Source organism: Phlebotomus papatasi, chromosome 2 (genome assembly GCF_024763615.1).
Source record: "Phlebotomus papatasi isolate M1 chromosome 2, Ppap_2.1, whole genome shotgun sequence".
In the NCBI taxonomy this organism is placed as follows: Eukaryota; Metazoa; Arthropoda; class Insecta; order Diptera; family Psychodidae; genus Phlebotomus; species Phlebotomus papatasi.
In genome coordinates this window covers 22,257,807-22,285,398 of record NC_077223.1, presented here as the reverse complement: position 1 = coordinate 22,285,398, position 27,592 = coordinate 22,257,807, and the positions used below count along the sequence as shown (strand labels likewise).

Sequence of the window (27,592 nt, the reverse complement as noted above, 5' to 3'; positions counted from 1 at the left end):
TCCATTTTGGAAAATGTTCTGCAGTGTTAGATCAATAAATGAAATCTATCCAAAAACTCAATAACATGCCTAATCTTTTTCTTGTTTTATTCTTTCTATTTACAGCCTGAGAAGTTGAATGTGTATAAAAATGACAGCGATACAAGCTGGGATTTCACATTAACTGGTAAGTACGAGTACACAATAGTATAGTATGTAATAAGAATTTAAGAATACGATAAATTGAAAGGAAAAAAATAATTAAGAGGCAAAAAATATATTTTTTATTGTCTATTTTTTCTTGTATTTCTAAGTTGTTTGCTAAAATTTTTAAAGAAGCCTTAAAAATAAAAATAAATTGAACAAAGGAGTACGCACATTAACTTTTGTTTTGTAAACATGGCTTTGAAATTGTGTATGTGATTGAATGAGATAACAAGAGGTAGATTTCACTTCCTCTCACTGATTTTTGATAAAAGTATTTACAGAGTAATTTTGTTTTGCAAGTAAGGTTGTAATGCCCGACGCACAATAACTTTTCTTTTGTAAATATGTTTTTGACATTTCAATGGGAGTGAGTGAAACCGAGATCTAGTCATCTCGCTCTCTCTCACTGGAAATTTTGAAAACATGTTTAAAAATAAAAGCTATTATGCGTTGGTCATAACTTTTATTTAGTAAACATGTTTTTGACATTTCAATGAGAGTGAGTGAGATCTAGATGTAGCCATCTCGCTCATTCTCATGGGAAATTTTAAAAACATGTTTACAAACAAAAATTATTGTGCGTTGGACATAATATTTCAATAAGAATAAGCGAAAATCTTCTGATATCTCTCTCTATCTCATACGCTGTTTTGAAAATACGTTTATAAAACAAAAGTTAATGTATGTTACCAATAATTCATTTAAATATCTCTGTTTTCGTCGATATAATTTTGTTTACTTGTTTACTCACAAAGTCGTTTTGTTTTTTTTTCTCTTTCACTTAATAACAAATAAAATTCCAATTAAATTTGTGTTTATTTTTACACATTGCCCAACGAGAGGATCATTTGGAGTATATATAAACTTATCTTTATTTTTTTTCCTTTTAATTTATTGTGTGTGTTTTTTTGAACATCTTTTCTTTATCCATCTCAAAGCAAAAGAAAAAGAAAGCAATCAAGCTAAAGAGAGATAGATAAAGAAAATTTTGGTCAATAAGAGAAAAAAAAACACAAATTTATTTCATAGATTTTAATTTCCTATTCATTTTTTTTATTAATTTTCAATAGTTTCTTAAGTTATTCCTTGAAGATATAAATTTTAAATATATTTAAAAAAAAAATTATCTTAAAATAAATACATCGCAAACGATACGAAACGCCAACTTCTATACCTGCAGCACACAGACAAACAACAAATTATCTCTTTTCATTGCATGCAAATCAGACAAATTTCTTAGAAATATATATTATAAAAAAAATATCAAACTCCATGTGTTGGAGATTTTTTTGGTGAAGGAAATCTATCAAGATTTTCACATTGAGAAACTCTTTTTGTTTTTTATTTGTTTTCAAAAAAACAATTTATTTTGATATAAACTTTTTTTCTAATATATACAAAACTCTATAAAAGCAATAAAAAACTCACAAAAATTCTCAGACATCAATAATACTTAACATTGACGCAGGGGGTGGTGGAAGTTTTCCTGAAGGGGGTTACTTTTTAAATATTTATGAGAGGTTTGAAGGTAGTTATGGAATGAAATGATTTATTTTTAAATTTCTTGTTAATCGAAAGTGAAGGTCTAAAATATTAGTACTAATCTATTTCTCGGGCTTCAATCTTGAATTTAGTATAGTGTACTAAAACTGCAGATTTGCTTACGAGATCTTCTGAAATGAAAAATAAGTAAAGTTAAGCCCTAAGGAAGGCCTAAATATTAGTGCGAATATATAGGGGAAAGTACTCTAGGTTGGACCAGAAATATGAAGTTCAAACTTGATGAATTTTTTTCTGGGAAAATCGAAAATGAATCCCAATTTTTATTACACCGAAAAAATCTCTAGTTTATTGAGACCCCATGCTTATCTCATTTACCATTCAAAATCTATTAGTTTCTTTCTACGAGGTAAATAAAAATACTACGTCGATTTGGTCCAAGGCATGGTACAATTTTTGCCTTCGAATGTGACGGTACATGCCTTTGAATCTAGAATTTTCTCGGAAAATATTTCTATCGAAACACTAAACGAACTATTATTGATTTGCCAGAGGTCTAATACATTCACTCCACTCACTGAAACTATCACTGCAGTGAAAAACGCTAACAACAAGAATATTTTCCAATTTTTCTGAAATACTGCTTTTCCAATAGGAATAAATTGTTGGAAAAGCCATATTATCGATATGACAACCCTAAAATACGACTGTAAAAAGAGTGAGATACTTTATGCCATTTTGAAGTTAATAAACTGAGGTTATTTTGTTTCCGGAAAGAAATAGAAACAAAATATTGGAAATTGTTTCCTAAATGATATCAATCAAATGTCTTGCCTTTTTATGATCCTGCAAGATCACCATGGTGAGCAATGAAATAACTCTAGCCATGTACCGACTTCAAGACTTTTAAAAATCTTCATCAGACCATCATTTCCGGACTCTCAGAAAAACAACACACCGCACAATCACCATTCCGATTGGGGTGAAATGAAAGTAAAGCTGCAAAATTTGCTATTTTCCTCACGATACATGGAATAATCCTACTTTTAAGTAAGCGCAATGTAAAGCAAAACATACAAAAATTTGAGGTTGTGGAATAACCAAAAAACCAAATGGCGGTAGTGTTACTAGATAAGCATTCGAAGGCATGAAATTCTTAAATTCGAAGGCAAGGTATGGGTGGTTTTGCAAGTTATCCACCGCCCATAAATATGGTATCCTTCTCGAAACAAAACTATGATGACGATAATGAACCTTAATTAACTCTTTATCATTCACGCTAGTCACTTTTTTCCAAAAATCATTTTAAATAGGAATAAAACACATGTAAAATTCAACATTAAAATGAAGCTTTGGGTCCATTTTCAATTTTTCTTATGAAAAAGCATAAAAACGAATCACTAGGCTCCCTATTTTTGGAAGAGACTCGTAATTCATAATAAGCTAACTATTATTTGATAGAAATGTGAAATCTTTTAGAAAAACCAAAAGAAATTCACATTATTCAAAGGCATGAACGTTCGAAGGGAGAGTACTTTCCCCTATCTGAGATATCGACCCAAAAATTAATAAAATTATAATGTACTGAAAGCATTTGTTTATGAACATGGACAATTTTTGATATAGTCAGTTTTAGTACACAGTTTTAATAATTCTCTGCTTTTCTATAATGAAGATCCAAACACAAGTACTTTGCTATATATTCAGAATTTTCAAGTAGAAAGCTGAAATTAGATGTACTAACTTTTGAAATGTACTAAATTTTCATTTAGATTTTGTAAATGAAAAATCGTTTAGATCTAGCTCAACTGAAAAAATATTGTTTATTGAATTAGTGTAGTAGGACTGTTGAGCCTGGAGTAGTTGGAGGGAGAATCACTGTTCAGCTGGGGTGGTAATTTTGTGGGGTGCTATAACGACGGCTAATTTTAAGTTACGATATCGCTATAATTCCGTTAGGTGGAGTTGAGAGTGTTCGACGAGTTATTCCGAAGTCACAATCGAATCGGTTCCACAGACGATCTTCATCAGTGAAACGAGAAGGACGCTGGATTCGTGACCTTCTTGGAATGGGTAATTGGGCTCAATTTCCGGGAGGCTAGCGATGAAGGGTCTTCCAGGATGTTCTGGTGTGGGACCTGTAGCATCTGTGCCACAGTACTATGTGCTAAAAATTTAGCTCTACAGTAGACTCTCACTCAATCGGCTCTTTTTCAATCGGGCGAAAAATTTTGTTGACAATTTTCATGTTTAATTATGAAGCTAATTCGCTCGAATTCGCTGTAGTTCTTCCTATTTTATCGTGATTCTTTATAATTGGGCGCTTTTTGTGGAATTTACAAAGGCTTTGACGCCCAAATCTATCGATAAACCGGATGATATTTCGCCCCAAATGCCCAATTGAGAGAGAGTCTACTGTACCATTTATTTTTTAGTAATTTAAAATATTAGGTGATATTTTTTATAAAACAGTTACCGTAGATGCGGGTGACCTTGTCCTCCGTCGGTGACTTTAACCCCTACTGTTCGTAAGACTTTCTTTAATTTTAATGTTTAAGAACGGTCCTCACCGATTAGACATGGTAGATCCGATCGGTAAAGACCACCATTAAGTGCTAGAATTAAAGAAAAGCTTACGAACAGGAGGGGGTCAAGTCACCCTCATCTACCGTTCATAAACATATTGACAAAAGCTTAAAATTTTAAAGAAATGTAAGATAATTTTTGGATATTTATTAGAAATTTGAATAGTATTTTTTTCTTAATTCTACAAATACACAATTTGTCGTACTGAATTGTGTAGGTAATGAAATAACCTATATTTCGAAATAAAGCAATATTTTACAGTGGGAAAAGTTAACTGGCAATTTGGGATTTGTCTCACGTTAAAATTTTATCTCAGGCACTTCACAATGTGGACTTTTAAATAGACATTTTGGAAAATACGACGAAAATGCGGCAATTAAAGTAATTATGGTGTAATGTAATTTCCTCACACCATCGTACATTACAGGGGTAGCAAGTGGAAAGCCACTTTTCCGTGGGTGGATAAAATATTAGGATTGTTGTAATGTGGGCGGTAAAAAAAGGACAAGTCAACAATGAAAAAGGCACTTTATTATTGTTTTATTCATGGCATAAGCACAAAAAAGTTCTAGTCGGAAAATGAGGGAAATTACTAGATTCGTGTTTTGTTAGGTGAGATTCGTAAATTGTTTTGCAACAATTAAAAATGTATTTACGCGAATTAGACACTAATTGTTATTCTAAGAGTTGAATCATTTTTTTTTAGTACGAGGGTTGATGTTCTTTTGGCTTAAATGGAAAATAACACTTTGTTTATTTCCATGAAAAAAAATAGAATTTACCGAAAATAAAATAGAATAGAAAACATTAGGAATTTAATTACAAAATAAACCTCAATTAGATTATCCCCATCAGGAGACAAATAATGAGCAACACAGAATTAGTTTTGTTTTGTAAACATGTGTTTGATTTCACCGAGGGTGAGTGAAACACTTTTAGTCGTGTTCTTTACTTCAATGTGTCGTTTAAAAATCATGTTGACAAAACAAAAATGATTGTGTATATGCTATAACATTTGCAAACTTCTGCACTGCAAACTGTATCTGAGAAAATAAAACCAAGATCAACATTTAAAGGACACAAATTGAAACTTTTGTTTTTTTCTTTTGATTTTCACTGAGTTGTTGTTTATTTTTTTGTCTAAAAGAAGTTTAAAAAAAAAGCATACAAAAAATTGCTGTACAATTTCTCTTCTTTCTCTCGTAATATTTGTTCTTTCAATTTTTATGTTAATTTTTTTTTGTTGAATGGAAAAGAAAAACAAAGAAAAGTATGTGTCGCAGAGAAAGAAGAAAAGTCCAAAAAAGAAAAGAAGATGAAAAGAATGCAAATAGAGCTTGTTTGTCTGTGTGCAGGGTTATCAAACGTGACGCTCGTGGTGGCCATCGTCCCATGTCGTCTCGATGTTTGTGGCGTCGCGGGGCCCCACGATCATCCGCCACCCGCCGTCCCGACATCGTGATAAGCGACGGGTTGATCACACAAATGTCAGTGTGTCCATTTACCAAAAACCTCCTCGCAATATTATTTGAGACACGTCGTCGAAGAAGGGGCGTTTCTATCGGTAAGTTTCTTTCTCATTTTTTAATTATTCACCCCTTAGACACGCGATTGACACCCTTTATAGAAAATTACAGTGTGCAAACTTTTGGAGTTAGGGCTGATACACATTGTCTATCAATAATAAAAGAGATTACAAAGAGTCTCTGCTGAAATTATAAAATGAAATTATCTGAGACACAAACCATATCGCAAAAAAAGGAAGAAAATGTTTTTTTTTACTTTTCTCTTCTAATTGCTATATATTTCTTGAAAGAAATCCGAATGAATCAAGGAAGTATACAATAGTGCGAAGTACTAAAATTCTTGGTTTGTGTCTTGGATGAAAATTGTGGCACAGTATAAACTCCATTATAGGAGTTATTGATGAAAATTTGTATTTGGAATTCTGTAACAGTATGACAATGTCATATGACAAATTAAAAATTATTTATGTGGTAAATTTGGAAGAACTAATTAAAAATCAGACTCATATTAGTTGCTCCACAGAGCTGCCTATGGCTAATGCTCATTGGGCTTTAATTTTGTCCTATTCTAGAATTTATCATGAAAATTTGTCATATGACATTGTCATATTGTTACAGAATACCCCTATAGAATCGGCACCGTACAGCTATTAAAAAGGCTGAACTAGTTCCAGAAATTATTTTATGGAAAAAATAACTTGAAAATCACTCCTATATTATTTATTCACCGGTGATTTAAAAACTTAATTAGGGTAAGTGTGCCAAATTTCGGCATAGTTGCATGCAAGCGTCAAAGTCTGAAGTTTGAAATGTAATATTTTAAATACAAATAGATATTTTTTATTCTTTCTTCTGAACGAGTGTTGCTTGGAATCTTGTAAAGATTTTACCGTCTTTATTTACTCTAAAATCATTCTTAGTACATTTTAAAATGAATAAAAATATAGACAGAGCTGTGGTGCTCTATTTCGGCCACCTTGATTCTCATAGTTTCTTGCCCTTCGAGAATTCTTCCAATGTCTTTTTCACGTCATTTCGTTTGTCGAAGCTATATTTTTTGTTATTCTTTTGCATTGTATAATCTCTAGAGTATGTAAAATCTAAAAGTTTATGGAAATTCGAGGAACAAAAAAGGTGGTCGAAATTGCAAGCTGTCCGGAATTTGGCACACTTACCCTAGAGCTTTTTGTGTTACTTAAAATAGAAAAATTGTCAAATATTAAGATTTTATTTGAGACAGGAATTGTATAAATAAAATTTCCTAATAATAACGTAAAAATAGAGTGACACATACCTGTGAGAATCTTTGAAAATTTGGAATGTGAAATTAGACAGAAGTTCAATCCTACAAGGCTGAAAAACGCGTATAAGTCATATTGTTATAGAAAGAATTTGTTCAACTAGATCTATTTTATGCAAACATATCCATTCGTTTTTCGTTTCCATTTCTTGTAGAATTTTTTCAATTTATTTTTTTGTGATTTTTTTCCGTAGTGTGCTATTCTTTTACTATGACGATAAAAGTTTCAGTGAAAAGTTCTCTCTATCTCTCTCTTGATAAAAAAGAAATCTTTAAAGTTGAAGTGGATCTTTTTATTCCTTGAGAATCATAAGTTTTGTGCCTCATCCAGAGCTTCGTTTGAAGATGCAAAATGAAGCAGAAATGGAGTCCTATACATAGGATATATAAGATTGTTGTGTGAGAAAATGACATAAATATTTGCAATGCAAATGAATTTGCAAAGTAATGCCATTTATTCTGGTGGAATACCTAAGGATTTTCCACTCACTATACTAAATTTCTCGGTTGTACCTTGTGGCTGATGAAGAAAATCTCAGCAGATTTTCTCACCGATGCAATACTCCTTTTTGGTAGATGGAGAGGATTTTCCTCCACTTTCAAGACTTGTTGGTAAAATTTTTGCTCTTATTTAAATTACCTGCACTTTCTTGCTAGAGCTTTCGTGCATTCTCCTTTATTATGTTGTGATATAGAGAGAAACTTCCAAACCATTCTATGGAAATTTTCTAATTTTCTGATAAGTTTGTGTGTGTTTTTTTCTGTGTGATAGATATTCTTTATAAAATTAGCTTCCGCTGAGATGAAATCTAAATCAATATTCAAAAAATTAAAAATCGATTCACTTATCTTTTCGTCTGTGTAATATACTCAAGACAAATAATTCTGAATAGCGTACTGAAGTAGGCAATGGGCTTTCGGCATTACTTATGGCCTGTTCATATTTATGGTGTCCTGGAAAGAGAAGAATCACAAACTTAAGAATATTTAGGCTGAAGTGGGGCACCTTTGAAATGGGGTACCTTTGAAATTGGGCTTTCTTGTCTTATTTTTAAATAGAAGTGGACCTTACCGTGATATAATTTAGCTTTATAAACCAATTCTGAAGCTAAATTACATTACAATAAGCCATAATTTCTTTTTAAAGTAAGCGAAAAAACCAGTTTTAAAGGTATTTCATTTCAAAGGTGCCCCAGTTCCCCCTTATGTTCTAGCATATGTAGTTGATTTTATCAGATTTTCATAAATCTTATGACTTCCCTTCCATCATTTTGTAATAACAACTCTTCGAATTTTTCTTGAATTCGTCAAGTATTTGATAAATGTTATCCGAATATCACCGATACGGATATAGGAGAGTTGAATGTGTTCGTACAACGGTCATAGGGGTTCTATTCTAATTTCCAAAAGTTGATTTTTGAAATTTCGATTTTGAATTGGTATTACTGATCTACTAGAGATCAAATTGATTCATAAATCACAAAAGCATTTGAAAATCAAAAAATCGGTACTTAACCGACTCATTACCGATAAAGACCGATGAAACCGGGTTCAAAATTTCAATACCTCTCCAAAAAATCTAAATTTAACCACATGGGATGAAAAACTACCCTTCCAAGGTGGTTGAACTTTGACCTTGAATAATTCAAAATGGCGAATTTTCCGGTCATATGTATGTTTGGGCGAAATGTTCGCCTGGACTAGTTCTAAAACATATCCAAAAATCATTGAAAAAGCTTGGACCAATTTTGAGAAAAACCGAAAAATCATTATTTTTAGGGAATATTAATTATTGGGAATGTAAAATTATTCAAAAATCTGTACTTAATCGGTTCATTACCGATGCAGCCGGATTCAAAATTTCAATACCTTTTCAAAAAATCCAAATTTAACCGAATCGGTTGAAAAATGAGCCTTCCAAAGTGCTTGACCTTTGATCTTCAATAATTAAAAATGGTGAATTTTTCGGTCATAGGTATGTTTGGGCGAAATGTTCGCCTGGACTAGCTCTAAAAATTATCCAAAAAAATCATTGAAAAAGCATGGGCCAATTTTGAGAAAAACCGAAAATACATGATTTTGGAGGGGTTAGAGGAGGGTTAGGGGAGGGGAAAAGACGCCGAGAGATGTTGTTTTTTTTTAGTGGGGGTCATCTAAGACTGGAAGTCGATATCTCTTACCGTTTAAACTCCAGAACAATGAAAAGTTGAATAAAATACGATTATATAACTGCTCTCTCTTTGAATTGGAGCAGTAAAAAAACCGAGACTAGATTCATGTACTTGATCCGAGAATTGGGTTAAAGTACTCCTTTTGACCTCATTATCCCTCCAGGGTTCAATAAATTTTTTATATGCTTTAATTCAGTTTGTAAATCGACAAAAAATTAATTGATTTTTACTTCCTTTCCTATTTGGCCTTCGCCGTCTTAGCGTTGATACCAACCTCCTGGAATGAATTTCTTTTGTCTTCAAAATGTTTTTTTTTTTTTTTTTGGCTCACCGGTAACCTATTGGTCCTTACAGGGTTAAAATTGTGAATATAATGTCCAATTTGGCAAAAATTTTGTATAATTTCAGAGTGATAAAATTTCATATTTAATGGAAGGTAGTTAAGTGAAAATGTGCACATTGAGAACTTTTCACTCAATGTTTCTCTTACACATGAATAAGCAATTGAATTTAATGCACATGAAATTTTGTGAGATTCCGGGTGCTTTCTGCAAGGATAAATCTCATATTCGCTTTGGAAGGCACATTGAACACTCTTTAGGAGTGGAGATAGATTTTTTTTTGTATTAAAATTGTGCACTCAATTGGAAAAAGTGGCTGAAAAGTTTCATATCCAACTTCTCTTTCTCTTTTCAATGCATTATTCACTAAGAATTTTTCTCTCAAGAATACCATTAGATTTAACTCTCGTTGGATCTTATGTTTGATCCGTATAAGAGATTCTTCTCCTTGAGAAAAGGCATAATAAAAATTGAATGGAATTTAAATCAATTCGTGAATGTTGTGCAGTAAGGAAAATCACTTCCGCCAATGCCAATGGTATGAGAGAAGAGCTTTTTTTCGTCTATTTTTATAAAGCTATTCTAATTTGTTGAATCTCCATTTCTTTTGCAAACTTCCCATGTCTGCAATTCTTCAAAGTTTCTTTCACTTTTCGGTTCTCTCTCGAAAGTGCATTAAGGTAGAAGCTGTTCAAAGGAAGTGACACGAAATCACTTAACTTCTTTTAAGTTTTCCTAACTAAATCTAATGTGCCCAATTTGTAGGGTTTTATGTAAAGATCTTGCTTTCAAATGCCTTTTACCTTTTTCTCTCTGAATAAAATTCTAAGAAAGGGGAAGATGGATCAATTTCGTATATTCAGAACGCTCTAATATGGCTAAAGAAAGTTATTTGTTAAATTTATTTATTTAGTATTTATTTAAATATATTTGTTAGTAACTCTATTTAGTTCTAACTGGTTTCCAAAGAGGTGAACTGTACAAAATTCGGTATAGACTGAGTTTTAGCACCAATTTTCTGAGTTTAAAGCATCATATTTTGAATACGAAATAAAAGTTTTTGGTAGGGTAAGTGTGCCCAATTTCGGCATAGTTGCATGCAAGCGTCAAAGTCTGAAGTTTGAAATATTTTAAATACAAATTGTTTTTTTATTCTTTCTTCTGAACGAGTGTTGCTTGGAATCTTGTAAAGAGTTTACCGTCCTTATTTACTCTAAAATCATTCTGAATACATTTTAAAATGAATAAAAATATAGACATAGCTTTGGTGCCCTATTTCGGCCACCTTCATTCTCATAGTTCCCTGCCCTTCGGGAATTCTCCCAATATCTTTTTCACGTCATCTCGTTTGTCGAAGCTACATTTTTTGTTATTCTTTTGCTTTGTATAATCTCTAGAGTACGTAAAATCTAAAAGTTCATGGAAATTCGAGGAACAAAAAAGGTGGCCGAAATTGCAAGCTGTCCGGAATTTGGCACACTTATCCTATTTCCTTTTTTAGGGGCTTTCTTTGAGCCTTTTAGAAACCTTAAAGAGGATCCTGTTGAAAGATAACTTTAGCTCTATAAGGAAATATTCAAGGCAGTATAGATTTTTAGTACATGTCTGTACTAAATATACTTATGACAAGGTTTCTTTCCAACTCATACTATTTTGCGCTTATTGAAAAAACTATATCTCTTGCATATCAAAATCCAAGAATGCAATCTCTGTAAAGCTAGCCTTTTTATTGTTTGGAAAATTATTTTCCATATGTTAGCTCCATTAGACAATTGCTTATATGGTATCTCGGATACCTATACATATGAGGTCACCTCTGCCAATATGTGGCACAGAAAATCTAATGGAAAATTCAAGTGATAAATTTTGCATGAGAGATTTTGGAGAATCTTCGACCTCCCTGTGGTATTGAATGACTGTGGTCATATATAGGAAAGCCAATGGAACCAGAGAGTTAGGCGAAAATTATCCATGTGGTAGAAACAATGTTGCATGTCTTACTTGCAATTTTGTTAAACGAAGGTTTATATATAAGGATAGAAATGGAGATTATGAGATTGTACCTTCGTTGAGATTTTCAGAGGTAAAAGCTCTTCCTAGACATTAATATGGGAGTTCTGTAAGTGTAATGAAGGATCAGATATCACTTATACAGATGTCCTGATTAAAACAAACTTGAATCTCTGCATCTTTTTCTTAAGGATATAACTTCACATCGTAATATATTACTTCGCAATTCATCGATAGTTCTAAATAGATTTACAGACGAAGATGCAGTCATATCTTGTGTCCGTTTCCCTGAGAAGTTTCTCAATTTGTTGCGGATGGTATCATACCTTATAAACTTTCTCGCTTCCATATATATCTCAAAATTGTTGAAGATGTGGGAAGTACATTTTACTAACTGATTTCTCATCAATCATTTTCTCAGGAGGAAGTCTCTGTGTACACCTTAGGGAAAAGTTCTATAAGTTTCTCAGTTCACGAGAAGATGTTGTTTAAAATTGTGGGAGGTGGAAAATATTGATTAAAGGCTGCGACAGACAACCCGTCAATCTCACCATCATTTGACTTCAGGAGCAAATTTATTAAATTTGCAACTGAGGTGGCTTTAATTGCTTTTAATGATGCACCGTGCTGTGATACCACAGAATTACTCCGCACAAATTAAATTTTCACACTCACCCATCCATTGGTTTTCACTTGGAAGATATTGACTGACTACCGAAATTTCTAGGTATTCACAAAAATTTGATCACGAAAGACAGCTTTTCCTTACTCTATTTCTCGTACTTAACAACGACGAGACAGTTTTCGCTGACAAAAAGTCAGCAATAAAAATGAAACTGATAAACAAAATTAGTGAAACGTCTTACATCAAACTTTAGAAAAGCCAGCAAAGTCTGATATGGTGTATTTTTTGACTTTATGGACGATAGGGACAAAAATAGCCCAAAAATTTAACTATTTTTTCTGACGATACTAATGACTAATAATTTTCACTCTACTGAAAAATATTATGTATAAGTATTGTAGTTTCTTTTTCCAAAACGGTTTTGCTTAAAAAAAAATTGGAAGTATAAAAAATAATTAAAATAATTTTTCAATATGAGAATTTAAAAATTCATCATTTTTAAACTTAAATATTTGCTATATACCAAATAGCTGGAGACTTGCAAAAAATATCCTAGATTACTTTAACTTTCTACTTTGCAATTAGGTACAAACATAAGAAAAAATAACTTTATGTAATTAGGAAAAATTATTTTCTTTATGGGACACCAGCGTTTCAATCGTCCTTAAAGTGTTAAAGCCCTAAATTTGACAATCAAATTATTCCTTCTAACGATATTTAAAGATCAACGGTTAAGCTTCCGTAGATGGAATACTCTTTATCCAATTGCGACAAACATGACTTTATTTGAAAGGTTTTAGAATTCCGGACTTGTTTGAACTGGTTTGTGAACGTATTGTGAAGCGATAAATAGTTTTTATACAAAATGAAATTTAAATGCAAGAGAATTTTGCAAAAAATCAAACGAGAACAAGTTTTACCTGAAGTAAATTATGAGGCATATCAAAGTTATTATAACAATATTTTTAGCGGTTTAACAGTTCTAGGGGGTGTATTTCTCATCCGATTATAGGACAAATTTAGGTTATTATGAGAAGTCTCTGAATCCCTGAGTTTGATCTACTTCAAAATGATTATAATACGTTAGATATGGTAATAAACTAATAAATATTCTTAACTGAGAGTCTTCAAAGTCTCTTTTATATAATTGTGTCATTCACATAGTTATTTAACAATATTTAGGAGACCTTTTCGAAAGACGTCTACATATTGCTACAATTTTTTTTTTATTAAAAATTGTCGTTTTATGGAAATTTTGACATTTAGGGTAAGGGGTCAAAATTTTGTACAGTCTGCTTATAAGTATTGATGTTCCAAGTTTGAAGTGCGATATTTTCGATACTAATTGACATTTTTTGTTACTCTCTCTTCAGATCAAATATTGGAATCAAAATCCATAATTTTAATCAATTCATTTATAGTGTCCAATTTTATCCTCAAAGTGTCCAAATTTAGAAACTGTCCAAAATTATGAGCTCTTACCCTATCTCTATAGAGCAGACAATTTTCTTAAAATAATAGTGTTTCTTGGCAAAAAATACACCCCTGTAAAGGTCTTAAGAAGAGCTGCAGTGGATCAGTTGGTAAAGTAGTGTCTCTATGTTGTGTAAGGTCTAAGGTTTGAAACTCGACAGCTGCAGATTTTTGCGCAGCTGCATTTGATTAGGCAAGTGAATCAATGAAAAGTAGTGCCAATGCATTTACAATGAACCGCCTACAACAAGAGAGGCTAGTTCAGAAACGATTTTGGCAGGGGGTGACATTAGCTCTGAAAAATGAGACCAGTTTTAGTGTAAGTTTTTCCCTGTTTTCGTACACATTTCACGAGATATCTCCAAAACTACGTAGGTTGCCAATTTGGGGTTTTCGGTTGCCTATTCAATATTAAATTGGCTTTTATTTTGTATTAGTATTATTTGCTAAATCATTCTACAATGACAGAAAATAGCTAATAAACTCAAAAGTTTTTTCGGTTCGCTAGAAACATATGGGAAACATAGGATATGTCATGCCCCTGGATTTTAGCATGAAAAAGTCTTTCAACTGCAACTGATCCAACCAATAAGATAGAGTAAAGCAATGAGTGCATAATGTGTCTACTTGCCTGGATGCAGCGGAACCGATCAAAGGCTTAAACCGATTCATAAACAAATCTGAATCTTAATTTTAATGGTTCAGGCACACCTTTTAGATCAGGAAAATTTATGTAATCGAAAATAACATCCCTTTCTCACTTAAAGGCTTTGTATATGCCTATCCCAGTCTTTCGGACTCTTCTTCCTCTTTTGAACATCATAAGAAATTCAATTTGGATCAATTTAACTTTGACACCGAAAGAGTGGGATAGACCTATGCAAATCTTTTGAGAAAGAAAGGGACGCGAATTTTGATTTCATGGAATTATACCGAGCTAATAGGTAGAGGTATAAAGGTCCTAAGATGATAGATTTCTCGCTTGTTCGTTAAGTGTTTGTCAAAAAAAAATGTTCATTAAATGGCAAGTTTTGTCGAATTTGATAAAAGAAACATCCTTTAGACAAACTTTTAAGACGGGTCCAGTTGAGTTATTTCTGTTTGTTATTAACTTTTTCATGTTTTACCTTCAAAACATATAAATTGGTTGTGAAGTGAACAGGCAACAAAAAAATTGATACTACTTTTAGGATATAAAATGTAATGTCGGCTTCAGACTGGAGGTTTAGCCCAGTTCCCGAAGGTCTCAAAAATCTAAATAACAAGCAATTTTATTGATTTTTCAAAATCTAATGGAACATTTGCCATTAATATCTAATCCTAAACAACAATTTCTTAAAAATCGTGCCTGATAAGGAATTAGAGGACTTAAGCCGAATGCCTAAACTTTAAGTCTGAAGCCCGTATAAGTCACAAGTGTTCGAGTATTCGATGATGAATAATTTTATTGCTCCCTCTGCAAACTAGTGCTTAGGGAACGAGTATTCGAGTTTTCCACAAAATTGAAGTACCCTTTGTCACACAGTTTTACATGAACTTAATTTTTTGTAATAATATTGGTTGGAAAATTTAAATTTTCAAATGATTTTTGGAAGTTGAGTGAAAGCTATTGAAAGCATGTATTAAGAGTATTTTTCTCTAAAGAATTTCATCAGCTGGTGAAAGCTCTTCTTGATTTTTTATTGCCACTTGAGATTCTCGTTCACTTCTTGAATTAATCATCCTCCATCTCCGATTTTGTAATATTCAAAATTCCATCCAACCCTCCATGGAAATGTTGATGATTTCGATCGAAGCTGCCAGGCAAATTTCAAAGAAGGGTGGTTTTGTGAACTTTTCATATTTAAAGTGACGGGGTGCTTCATGCTAATGGTATACGGGAATCATTGATGATCTTTTTGGATAGCATCATGTGACCAAAATTGCTTGGTAAACGATGTTTCCATCATACTTTCGTAATTACTCTTTGGCTTATGCTTTTCAACAAGAGCCCAGTCATTTCGTATGGCAATGGTTTTTCTCACCCTGGGTGGCTGAACCTTGAATGGGCTTGAAGGGGTGGAAAATGAAAAGTTTAAATTATTGTTCTCTAGGTTTTGCAACTAGAAGTCAGTTTGTGGTCTTCTGAACAGATTTTGCAAGATACCCTATAAAGTTCTTATGGGTTGAAGAGTGAAAGTGAAATTAATTGACTGAAGGAAATTTTCCTCTAAAAATTTTCTCATCTGTCTTTTTAAGAAGAACCATTAAGGCATATAGCAAGTGATTCCATTGCATTATATATTTTAATTATGGGGGTAATTATATAAGAAACAATGCATAAAAGTTGGTCATTTAACTGTCTGGAGAACAATTGAGAAGTTTTCTCATTAAAATAGTGTTTGGATGTGTGCTAAAATTGGTATTTAGTTGTCACAAAAGTACATTTCTAAAATGACGAAAGAGATAAGATGTAGAAAATTCAGTGGTACATTTTGGTCTTCCTCAAAATAGGGGCTAATTGTTTCTTAATTTTTCAACATACACTTCATGTCTCCCGTTAGGAGCTCAAGCCTTCCAAAAACACTCTTGTAAGAGCACTTCAGACAAGTCATTATTCATTTCTTTGGGTGGAATTTGTGAAATATGGATCGATTCTTGAAGAACATTTCAAGTCTAATGATGAATCTCTTGAGGAAGAAACTTGAAAACAACTCAAAATCAATTCCTCCAACATGCAATTTCTGTGAGATTACGATGGATTTTGCATAAGATGAATTTTCTGAGATGCACCTAATTGTTTTTCATGCTATATTTATTTTATTGTTGCATCCAAAATAGAATATTTGCTCGAGATGCAATGTTTTATTTAAAGTTTAAAATGTCGACTGTAAAATACCGCGAGAGGGGAGAAAATTTTATTGTTCTCATTTCTTCAACTGAGCGCCACAAGAGTGCTGTTGCGGGAAAATCTGGGAAAATTGTGGTGTCTTTGCGCTAATAGGTTTCTACCGATGCCATAAGAAGAAGGATAGAGTAGACAAAAAGGAAAAAGTTGAGAAGGGAAAATGGTCTATAAGTAGATTTTCACATTCTAAATCATTTTGCAATGTTGATGTCTCACTGTGCCAGTAATTTTCAATTCTGAGCACTCTAATAAGACAGGAAAATTGCATCAAACCCAGAAGGAGAAAATTGTCTGAGGAAATACCTTGTAGTTTCTCATTTTGTGCTATATAAAGGTATTTTCGAGGAAAAATCTTTTCGTATACCGAATCTCAAGAGATATCCTTCCAATGCATCTTTCATCCTTAGCAATGTCAATCGCAAATTACAAGATGGAACGTGATTAAAATTTTCCCAAAGTTCTCTGAGGAAATGCAAAGTATCATAGAACTAAAGAAATTGAAGGTATCACTGGTAAAATTTCACTTCTAACAAGTTTATTTTTTGAAAACTTTACAACAAACTCAGATATATTTCACACGTTTTCAAATTTGCAAATAAGGTAGAACGTATCATTTCAATAATTCTTAACCTGAACTATATAATTTAATTCATTTCTTGCAAGGAAATCCCTCTAGGGGAAAGTGCCCATGCTTTGTACGGTCGTCCCAAGCTTCATAATGACTACATTTTCCCTATAGGGTAGACGGGGGTATTATCGATCATTTAAGGAAATTATCAATTTTAACAGACAAAAAACCATATATATATACTCGTATTTTTGAAGTCAAAACTTGTTATAGTCAATCTTGCAGATGTCCTCTACAAGATCGACCACTCACATTCTTGATATATTCATTTTGGAGTGGTTTAAAACACGAAAAACTTTTCAAAGTGCATTTGCATGTAATATCGATCACCTGATGGTATTATCGATCAGTCGATGCTTGTAATATCGATCAAGGAAAAAATGAGTTTTACACGTACCATCAGGGAATGCAAATATGTATTTTATATTTTCCGACAAAATATTAAAAAAAATAGATAATTCAAATACTTAGCCTTAATTTCTAAAGGGAACAATCAAAATAATTTAATATACCACAAAATTGTTTGGAATTTTCAACTTCCTGCACAACATTTGCACATTGTCTAGAAGTTGATCTTTGATAATTGGATGATCCGCAATAGCCCGTGAAAGGACCCAAGCTTTTAGCGATTCCTCGTGTTCTCTTGAAAGAACTGCAGAAGCGCCGATACGTCTTTCTTCCGGACTGGTTCCCTTCAACTTCCCATATAGTGTTCCGTACCATTCCGTACGGCACATTGTATATCCGAGTTGCCTCTCTAATGCTAAATCCATTCCTGGCATCCTCAATGGCTTTTGCCATTTCATGATCGATATTCCATACATCAGAATTTGAGATTATCGATCACAGAAAATCTCTTATTACGCTCAACTAACAGTACTTACCTATGAAATCTTCATATAGGGGAGACTGGGGCACCACCAAACACGGAGTACCACCAAACACTGCGATTTTTTAATCGGATATTCGACTTCAGAGAACAAGACTTATAGAAATTTATAGGTATTATAAAAATGCTTGTCCACTGAAGGAATGGTCGAGATAGTCCAATTAGTTTAGAAATAAAAATTAGTGTTTGGTGGTACCCCGTGTTTGGTGGTGCCCCAGTTTCCCCTATAAGCTTCAATCCTTAATTGGTTTCCAATATCTATACCAATTGTATCGATAAGAAGCGCACAAATTGTTCAATTCACTCACTGACAAGACTGACTGTATTTGCTTAAGACAAATGACAGCAGTGTGAATTTTTTGAATGGCTACTATTGTAATTTTGTGCACACATTTTTAAAAATCACTTTTCTTGTGCAAATATTACCGGAAAAATTGTGAAATTTTTTATTTGACATCGTGAAATATAAAATAATAATTAAACAATCTAATTGAAGTTCATGTAGAAAAAATATTTTTTTATCCATAATTGGAAGAGAAGTCGATATTACCAGCATCGCTTGATCGATATTAGGAGCGTTTTGGTAATACCAGCGTCTACCCTAATTTTCAATAAATGTCACTCCTCGCATCCATATTTTAAAAACTAGGGGAGAGTTTCCTGTTTTTAAAATATATTGCGTATAAAATAAATATGTTAAATTGCGTATAAAATATATATATGTGTTTTTAAAATATATTGCGGAGTTATATTTATTCAGAAACATAGGAAAAATTTAGTCATTATGAAGTTCTGGACCGTGCAAAACATTGGCACTTTCCCCTAATATTTTAACCTTTTGCTTATTTTATCTTCCTTATAAAACATTCTTCGTAGTCCATAAAATTTGCAGTCAACTGAAATTCATTGAGGAAGCTTCATGGGCGGTTTATAGAATGTGTTAATGTCAAAAAAGACATTTGTATAAAATATGGAGTGAAACTTGTTGAAAGACATATAGGGAAAATCTTGCAGTAAATTTTAATGCTTTTCCGTGAATTAATTTCCATGCAAATACTTCGAATTACCTTGTGTGTTTTCTTCGTTTAGGTTAAAAATAATCACGGATAATTGAAATTTGGAAATAGAAAATAAAGACACATGATCGCTTAGAGGGGACCTAGTCTGATATTCAGAATCACGAACAGATTGTTGTTAATATAAATTTATTTGGTTTTTCATTAATCATATTAATTTATTATTTTAACTATTAAACGTAAGTGTCCACTTTAAAAACTTTTAAACGTAGGGTAAATGTCCTAATTCAAAACGATTTTCAGACGCTTTAACTTTTACAGAAGATTCAACACATTAAATTCATATTTTTTCTGAAGAGAATTACATAAATTTGCTCCTTGACTCTTCTAGAATGTTACTGTTCAGTGAAAATTCTTTAGGTATTAATTTGAAAACTTCTTAAATACAAGAAAATTACGCGAGCGTAAAATGCTTCTATTTGAAACATATTAATCCAAATGGAGACAAGGGAAATTTTCTAATTGGAGACAAACAGTTTAAGTGAAACCGCGATGAAAGGCTTCCAAAACCTTGTTGAGTTGCTCTAGAGTGCAGGATTTGTTCTTATTCCTGGCCTTTTCTCCTTTCCCATCTAAAACAAAGAGAAAATCTCTCCAAAAATTCATATTTCCGGGGTTTCCTATTGAAATCAATGAGTTGACATTAGCTTTGAAAAATGCGACCGGGTTTAGTGTAATTTTTCCCTGTTTTCGTAAACATTTCACGAGACATCTCCAAAACTACGTAGGTTACCAATTTAGGGTTTTCAGTTGCCTCTTCGTTATTAAATTGGCTTTTATTTTGTATTAGTATTTTTTGCTAATTCATTCTACAATGACAGAAAAATCTAATAAACTCCAAAGTTTTTTCGGCTCGCTAGAAACATATGGGAAACACAGGAAATGTCATGCCCCTGATTGAAATATTTACAGACACTTCAGAAAAACCCTTTTTGTTCACGAAATAAGTAATTACTTCTTTTGAAAACTTCACGTACCGTTAATAATAAAGATTAGCACTTAATTTTACTAAAATTAGCCAGAAATATGACATAAATGTTAAACAAAACTAATAAACAGTCACTTTATTGTGCTTTTCATTGGAAAACATTGTCGATCGATGAAAAATTCGATGGTGAAAAGGTACACTTTTAATTTTTATGAGAAATTAGCTAATTAAAATTTGTGAATATGAATGGATTTTCGCTGTATTTGGAGCAAAATTAACTAAATAATGAAACTGTGGTATAGAAAATATATAAATATATAGTAATTTAGTACTGTACTTATCATGAAAACAGTGACGTTTCCATTTGGAGTAGCGAAAAATTTCCATTTGAAGCAGGTTTTGAATTAGCTTAATTTACCCTAAATGTCCAGTCCACTTTTCAAAATTTTACCCTGTTTCGCCTTTTTTCTATGACTACGGTGGCCTTTACTTAGGAGAGACCGGGGCAGAATTATTTACGTATGATATTAGATAGTAGTATCTTATAGTTTGCCTTCGAAGGTATATTGAGGAAACCATTCTTTATTCTAAATATGTACTTCCCTGACTATTCATTGAAATATTTATCAGCTTCATATACACACATTTTTTGTACAAATTATACGTAATCAAAAAATTCATTTGGTGGATAATTCTACCCCGTTCTCCCCTACTAGAATGATTTATGTAAATATTGAAGCAAATTCCCTACCCTTTTATAAGAAATAATGTCAAATATGAACATAAATTTCTTTAGTGTGTAGAGGTCAAGAGGATTTAAAGTTCAATATGGTTTAACCTGTAATCTTTATGACCAATGAAATTACGATTAAGTAAATGTGCAACAGTAGATCTTTTAACATGTGCTAAATAACATTTTCCAAAAGACTCTTTATAAACTACCCTCTGGGTTGTTGTTTATTGAAATCAATTAGTTGTGAAATTTATCTGAGGTGATGGCAAGAATGCGTGAAATAGAAACAATTGAGTTTTTTTTCTAGCTATAAGAAAAAGCCCAATGTTTACATTTTCCATCGGTTTTTTCCTCTATAATTTCTATGCTTTCTTTGCCGGTTTCTTGCCATTTTTTTTCTTCTCCTAACTTGTAACAATTTAAAGTGACTTCTCAATTGGGCGTAAAATGTTTGTTTTACGATCTTTGAGTAGTTTTTCGTGCTTGGGAAGAAAAAACAAGAGCTCCTTCAAGTTCTTCCACAAACTTTGAGCAAAGACAGTTTTTTTTTCATTCTTCCTCTCTACACCTTCTATTTCTTATGTAACGATGTCTGTGAATTTTTTTATGGGTGCAAAAAAATGTTTGATGGGAAGAATTTCCATCATTTAACGAATTTGATAACCCATTTAGAGTGTCAAAATGGAAAACACCTTTTTGTCTTTTCGCGGTGGGGTTGTTTTTTCTTTGTTATTGTGAGAGACGCCTATATACAGACAAAGGATGGAGATGTTTGCAGAGTGCTCGAATTAGTGACTTTCTTTATTGGTCCTTAAAAATTGTTTCAATATGTTTGGATGTAAGGTAAAGTGCCCTAAAGTCGACCGGTTCCTCAATTCGACCGGTAGAGTTATTTATTCAATTTATTTATATTTGTACTAATATTTGGCGTATGATCCAACATTAATAGGTCAATCATTCAATAAATGAATACGAATCAGTGACAATTTTATAGAAATTCACCATCAAACATCCAAATATTGACCACCGGTCGAGTCGAGGAACCGGTCGACCCGAGGGCACTTTACCTTATGGCCTCTACATACTAGAAAAAATTATGTCCATATTGAAGAAAATTCCCTACGCCTGTGTAGGAAAAACTGTGAAATATGGACATATTTTTCTGTAGTGTATAGAGGCCATTATAGAGATGTTTATTCATCCAATTCATGTGCTAAAGGTATATCGTCAGACTAAAGAGTCTTTGAAGCTTAAGCTTAAGCGTAGCTTTGTAAAATTTTGGTATCTTAAAAAGATGGCTGCGATGGAAAAGGTATAGGAGCCACGATGAAAATGTTTACGATTTACGATGTGAGGTCGATTTATAGAAGGGTTTCCCGAAAACTCTGTTCCGCTATCTCTAACCGTTCAGTCTATAGATCTCATAACAAACGGATTTCCAGTGCAACATAATTTCTTGCAAAATCACATATTACAAAAATGTCCCAATGGGTTTGGATCGAAAATTTCGAAGTGTGTAAAGTCGTAAATGCATAAATATACCATGGAGCTAGAGCAAGAAAAGGTTGAAAAAAAAGGTGTCGCGAGAAGCTTTTGATGTGAAAAGTTTTCTCTTAAAGGATGGGAGTATTTTATTACAAATAAATGTGAGAATTTTTACCATAAAGAAGAAGCTGAAGACAACAATTTATCTAAAATATTTTCTGCACCCCTCAAAATTTGCCCATCGGTTTTTTCTTCTTTTGGAGGGGTAGTGAAGGGAAATCACAGAAGAAAAGAATGTGTTTGTTGGTGAAAATTGCGTGAGAGACAGTAAGGAAAAGAATTTGAGGGAGGAAATTGTTTGTATTAAATGGAAATGTGATCACAAGTTTGTGGATGAAGTTTTACCACATCAAAAAAAAGCATGTGTGTGCGAGTGTGTGGGGAAAACGAAGCTTTTATTGCGATTTTCACCCCTTATGAATGGGTGAAAAATATCAGAGAGTGAGGATTGGAGGTGGAAAATTGAACTTCCTTTGGCCATGTGTGGCTCCCATTTGGGAAAAAAGCAAGAGAGAAGGGCGGGAAAATAATCGACAGAGGAGAAATAACAAGGATGACTTTTAGTTTTATTCGTTTGTATCACGCCAAAGTTATCATATCACAATCACATGATATTTTACCATCTTTCAACCCCTCGTTTCACTGCTCGAACTCCAATGAGAAAGAAATATATATAACTGTTTCATTTTTCTGCCTGTTAGGAGATCTATAGATCGAACGGTAAAAGATAGTGACTTAGAGTTTTCAGGGCGGAGGCAGCCAAAATCCCGAAAACCAAAATCCCAGAAGCCAAAACCTGAAACCCAAAATCCCGAATGTTCAAAATCTTGAAAGGGATGAAATTATATGGGGGACAATGTGTAGGATCTGTAGAATAATTTTCCAAGACACAAAAAATTTCCCTTTGCCTTTAGCAAGCGCGGGTTCAATCGTGGGAATAGCTATGACACTTTTACGAATTTAGGATTTTGGTTTTCGGGATTTTGGTCGATTCAGGATTTTGGCTTTCGGTATTTTCGCGTTCGGAATTTTGGCTTTCGGGGTTTTAAGCGGGCTCCCCTACAGGAGGCTTTAGCATTGTATTATTTAGCTTCCACTCATTCCTCAAGTCCAACATCGCAATCATAATGTTTAAGGCTAACTTTTGTATAGAGGACATACCCAAGAAACAATTTTTTCTTAATATAGTCTTGGAGAATTCCCTAAGTAATAATTATAACGCTCTTGGTTCCATCACTGAGATTACTATAAGTGGCGCACTCTTAAGGATCTTAAGAGCTTCTGTAGGAATTTCAACGGAAAATTCTCACTTTAAGTCTGTTAAAAGTATTCTAAAAGACTTGTTTAATACTTGGTTCTATAAGGCAGCTATTTTGCTTCTTGGATACTGTCCTATTTCTTCTAAATAAATCGAATTAAATAGAATATTAACCTGAAAACGGTACTATCGAGTATTTTAATACCTAAGCAAACATTTTGATAATACAGTGCCCGCTCTCTAATCCGGATCAGCGTAATCCGGACGAGTTCTCATCGGTTACATTTAAAATAATTTTGAGGTTATATATGGATGTCTGTTCACCAATGAAAATGAATTATCTTGTGAAGTTTTTATTTAATAAATGAAGTATAATAGCATAGAATTCACTAATTATGTCTTTTTAATCTTCTTTATAACTTTTATACTACTTCTACAAAAAAATCTTGTATTATATTTTTGAGACGTTTAACAAATTCAAAAAATCCATCCGGATTACAAAGTGGACATCTGTCATATTGTCTCCCAATCATCCGGATTACAAAGCGGGCACTGTATGTCAAAATGTCAAAAGTCAAAATCCGCCTGGAGAGCGTTTTTCTTTTACATTTCAAAAGAATTTAGATTTGTTCGAAAGGTCTTCTAAAATTCTAAAACGTAACAGACATTGGTTTTCAATTAATCCGGAATCTACATCTAATACATCGAGTGATGATTTCTCTTTGCTGCGGATGTTGATATGGCGTTTTATAAATCATTTCTAAACAGTTATACTGTTATAATGTTATAAAGTTGTACTATTATACTTTCCATATTTTTGAAACTCTAAGGAAATCCAGTTCCTACGTTCAAACAAATTTGAAGATATATGACAGGTTCGAACATTCTGCAAAGTCAGGTTCACTTTGCCATTTTCCAGTTATATTTCGGCGGTGGTGGTTTGAAAAAGCAATTCTCACACTCTCTCAAGCTCACAAACTAGGAAAAGTGGGTCGAAAAACCTATTTTTTGGGGCTAACGAATTCACCGAAGAATTAGTTATTCTATTGATTTTACTAGAGGAATTTCAGTATATAATATATATTTGGAATAGAGTTTTTGGGTGACAAGAATATGGCCAATAAAACTTTTCTCTTCGCGACACGTGAAAGTATTTCTATCCTGGGTAGGAATATTTCAAATGACACTCTCATTGGGAATTTAGTAAATCGACAATTTTATTCTGAAGCTAACTTTGGAAAGCTTTCAAACAGCACACCAAAAGTTCTTTGTTCCACTGATCTCGTGCTGGGAAGAAAAATAAAAACATAAATCTGTCGATTGCAGAGTAATCTTATCCCTTTTGTTGAAAAGTCCAAAAATTGGCCAACAAAATATAAAGACTTTAATCTCATGGGGGTAAAGCTGTAATATGGATATATTGCCGAGGACAAAAGAATTCTTAGATACCCAAAATTTGCAATTATTTGGGAGCCTTTTTTCTTGTCATTGGGGTTACACAGAAAGAAGCATGAGATGTTCAAATGAAAGGAAATTAAATTTTTCGCCATGTACCCCAAATTTCCACATGATTTGTCTTTTACTCAATTTTCAAGTTGGGATTTTTTCTTTCATTGAAATTTTTACTATAGGTTTTTATTGAAGTGTTCTTTTGAGACAAGTGAGTGATGTCTGTCACATCTATATTGCAACACTTTGTGGTTAGGAATAAAGTTGAAGTTGAAACATATTAGTAAAGAATATTCACACGTAATTTTATTAATATTAAAGTTTGTCAAACAATAACCAAAACCAATATTTAACTTATATTGTTGATAACTTGAACAAAGAGTTAGGAACAGTTCTGACGAAATTGGGAACAGTACAGTGAATAGGGGTCAAATTCAGAATTTAGATTAGACTGCTGGATAATGAATAGAGGAAAATGCCCAAGCTTCGTACGCTCTCAAGCTTCCTAATGACTAACTTTTTCCTATGTTTCTGAATAAATATGAGTCCGCAATATATTTTAAAAACTGGGCACTTTCCTCTAGTTTTTAAAATATGGATGCGATGAGTCTCATTTATTGAGGAACATAGGAAAAATTGAGTCATTACGAAATTTAGAATCGTAAGAAACACGGGCACTTTCTCTTAGTTTTGAAATAAATTCGAGATTTATTTCGATTATAGGGGGGGGTGGGGTTATTTTGAGCTGTGAGCTTCAGTGATATTCGAGTTTTTCGTATATTTCGAAAAGAAATCGTGCTTTAACGTAATGTAATTTCGCTTTAAAAAAGAATTTTGGAATTAAATAAAATAAATTGGGGAAGTGTGCCAAATTTCGGCCGGCTTCCAATTTCGGCCTCCTTGAGTGTAATTTCGGCCATGGAAATAAATTAATTGAAATTATGTATGTTGTCTTTGAATAGTCAATGAATTTATTTTGCTTTTAAATATTTATTCATTTTAGGATGTATTAACACAAAGACCGTTAAATTTTAGGTGTAATTTGAATTTAAATTGCGTTGTAAAAACTCAGTGTGGAAAGAGTCTTACAAAAAATGTGACAGATCACTTGTGTTTCTAGCAGTCTTGTGATTTGTGGTGAAGTGCAAAAGGTTTTCCTTCGGTGTTTTTCTTGAAAATTGATTAGTTTTCATTAAAGATTGTTTCTGTTTATGTTATTAGTACTGAATCAATCTTTAAATTTCGGGTGAAATTTCCCAGCTGGATCCTGTATTTCGCGTAAAAAAGTATATAATTTGTGAGCGTCTCTCCGGTGAGGTAGTGTTACCTATTCCGGCAACATCTTTTGCTTTCCTAAATTTCTTATTCATTTTGTGTTTTTTTTTTTCAATTTCTGAGTTTTACAATGTTCAGAGAAAAAAAAACATCTTTTCTATGAAAAAGATGATGTGGAAAAGGCCTTGAAAGAGTTCAGAAATGGCAAATTGCCACGGGGATCTGCGCGTAAATTTGAGATGTTACTCTTCAGGTCTTCTGGACAAAGTACACGGAAGATCTCAGGGCTTGTGGGTCATATAAACGTATTAAACTAAATATTAAACTCGTTCCGTTTAACGTTTTGAAATTTTCTATCGGTTGCATCACAAAAGGTGGTCAGAAAAAAGGTGGCCGGTATTTCAATCAAAGTGGCCGGAATACTACCCAAAGCAATGTCCAAATTATTATTAATTTTTCAATATTTTAGGAAGTGATTTAAAGAAAACAAAGATGATAAACTAGTTTTCAAGGTTCCACACAACCTTCCCGAAAAGGAAGTAACAAAAAATATCAATATGAATTAAAAATATTTCATTTCAAACTTAGGACTTCGGTGCTTATATGCAACTATGCCGAAATTTGGCATACTTACTTACCCTATAAGGCCAAGAATCCTTTAAAAATATACGAAAATCGTATCTGTAGTTCCACAGCTCAAAATACCTCCACCTTCCCCTAAACAAGGTAATTGTCACAAACGGTGGCAGCCAAAATCCCGAAAGCCAAAATCCCGATAGCCAAAATCCCGAACGCCAAAATCCCGAAAAGGCCAAAATCCCGAAAGCCAAAATCCCGAAAGCCAAAATCCCGAATTTTTAAAATCCTGGAAGGGATGAAATTATATGGAGGAAAATGTTTAGAATTATTTCCCAAGGCACAGAAGATTTCCCTTTGCCTCCAGCAAGCGCTAGTGCAATCGTGGGAATACCTATGATACTTTTAAAAATTCGGGATTTTGGCTTTCGGGATTTTGGCTTTCGGGATTTTGGCTTTCGGGATTTTGACCGGGACCCGTCACAAAATATTTAAATTAACTTTTTAAACAGTTGACTAATTTCAAAACGACAAACAAAAGTGCTTTAATAACACTCATTTTAAAGCATATTTTCCTATGCTGCTGTCTCACAGTGTAATACTCTACCACCTCAAACAATCCTAAAAGCT

At 32.9% G+C, this 27,592-nt stretch overlaps 1 protein-coding gene across 3 annotated transcripts in view; it reads left to right on the top strand.

Moving 5' to 3' along the window:
• Positions 1-27,592, top strand: part of LOC129803029 (heterogeneous nuclear ribonucleoprotein L) — a 260,754-nt gene that overhangs the window by 149,633 nt on the left and 83,529 nt on the right. For all 3 annotated transcript variants that reach the window (XM_055849343.1, XM_055849342.1, XM_055849341.1), the window contains exon 5: positions 106-166. In XM_055849343.1, the coding sequence (XP_055705318.1) occupies positions 106-166 (61 nt within the window). The remainder of the gene's footprint in view (positions 1-105; positions 167-27,592) is intronic.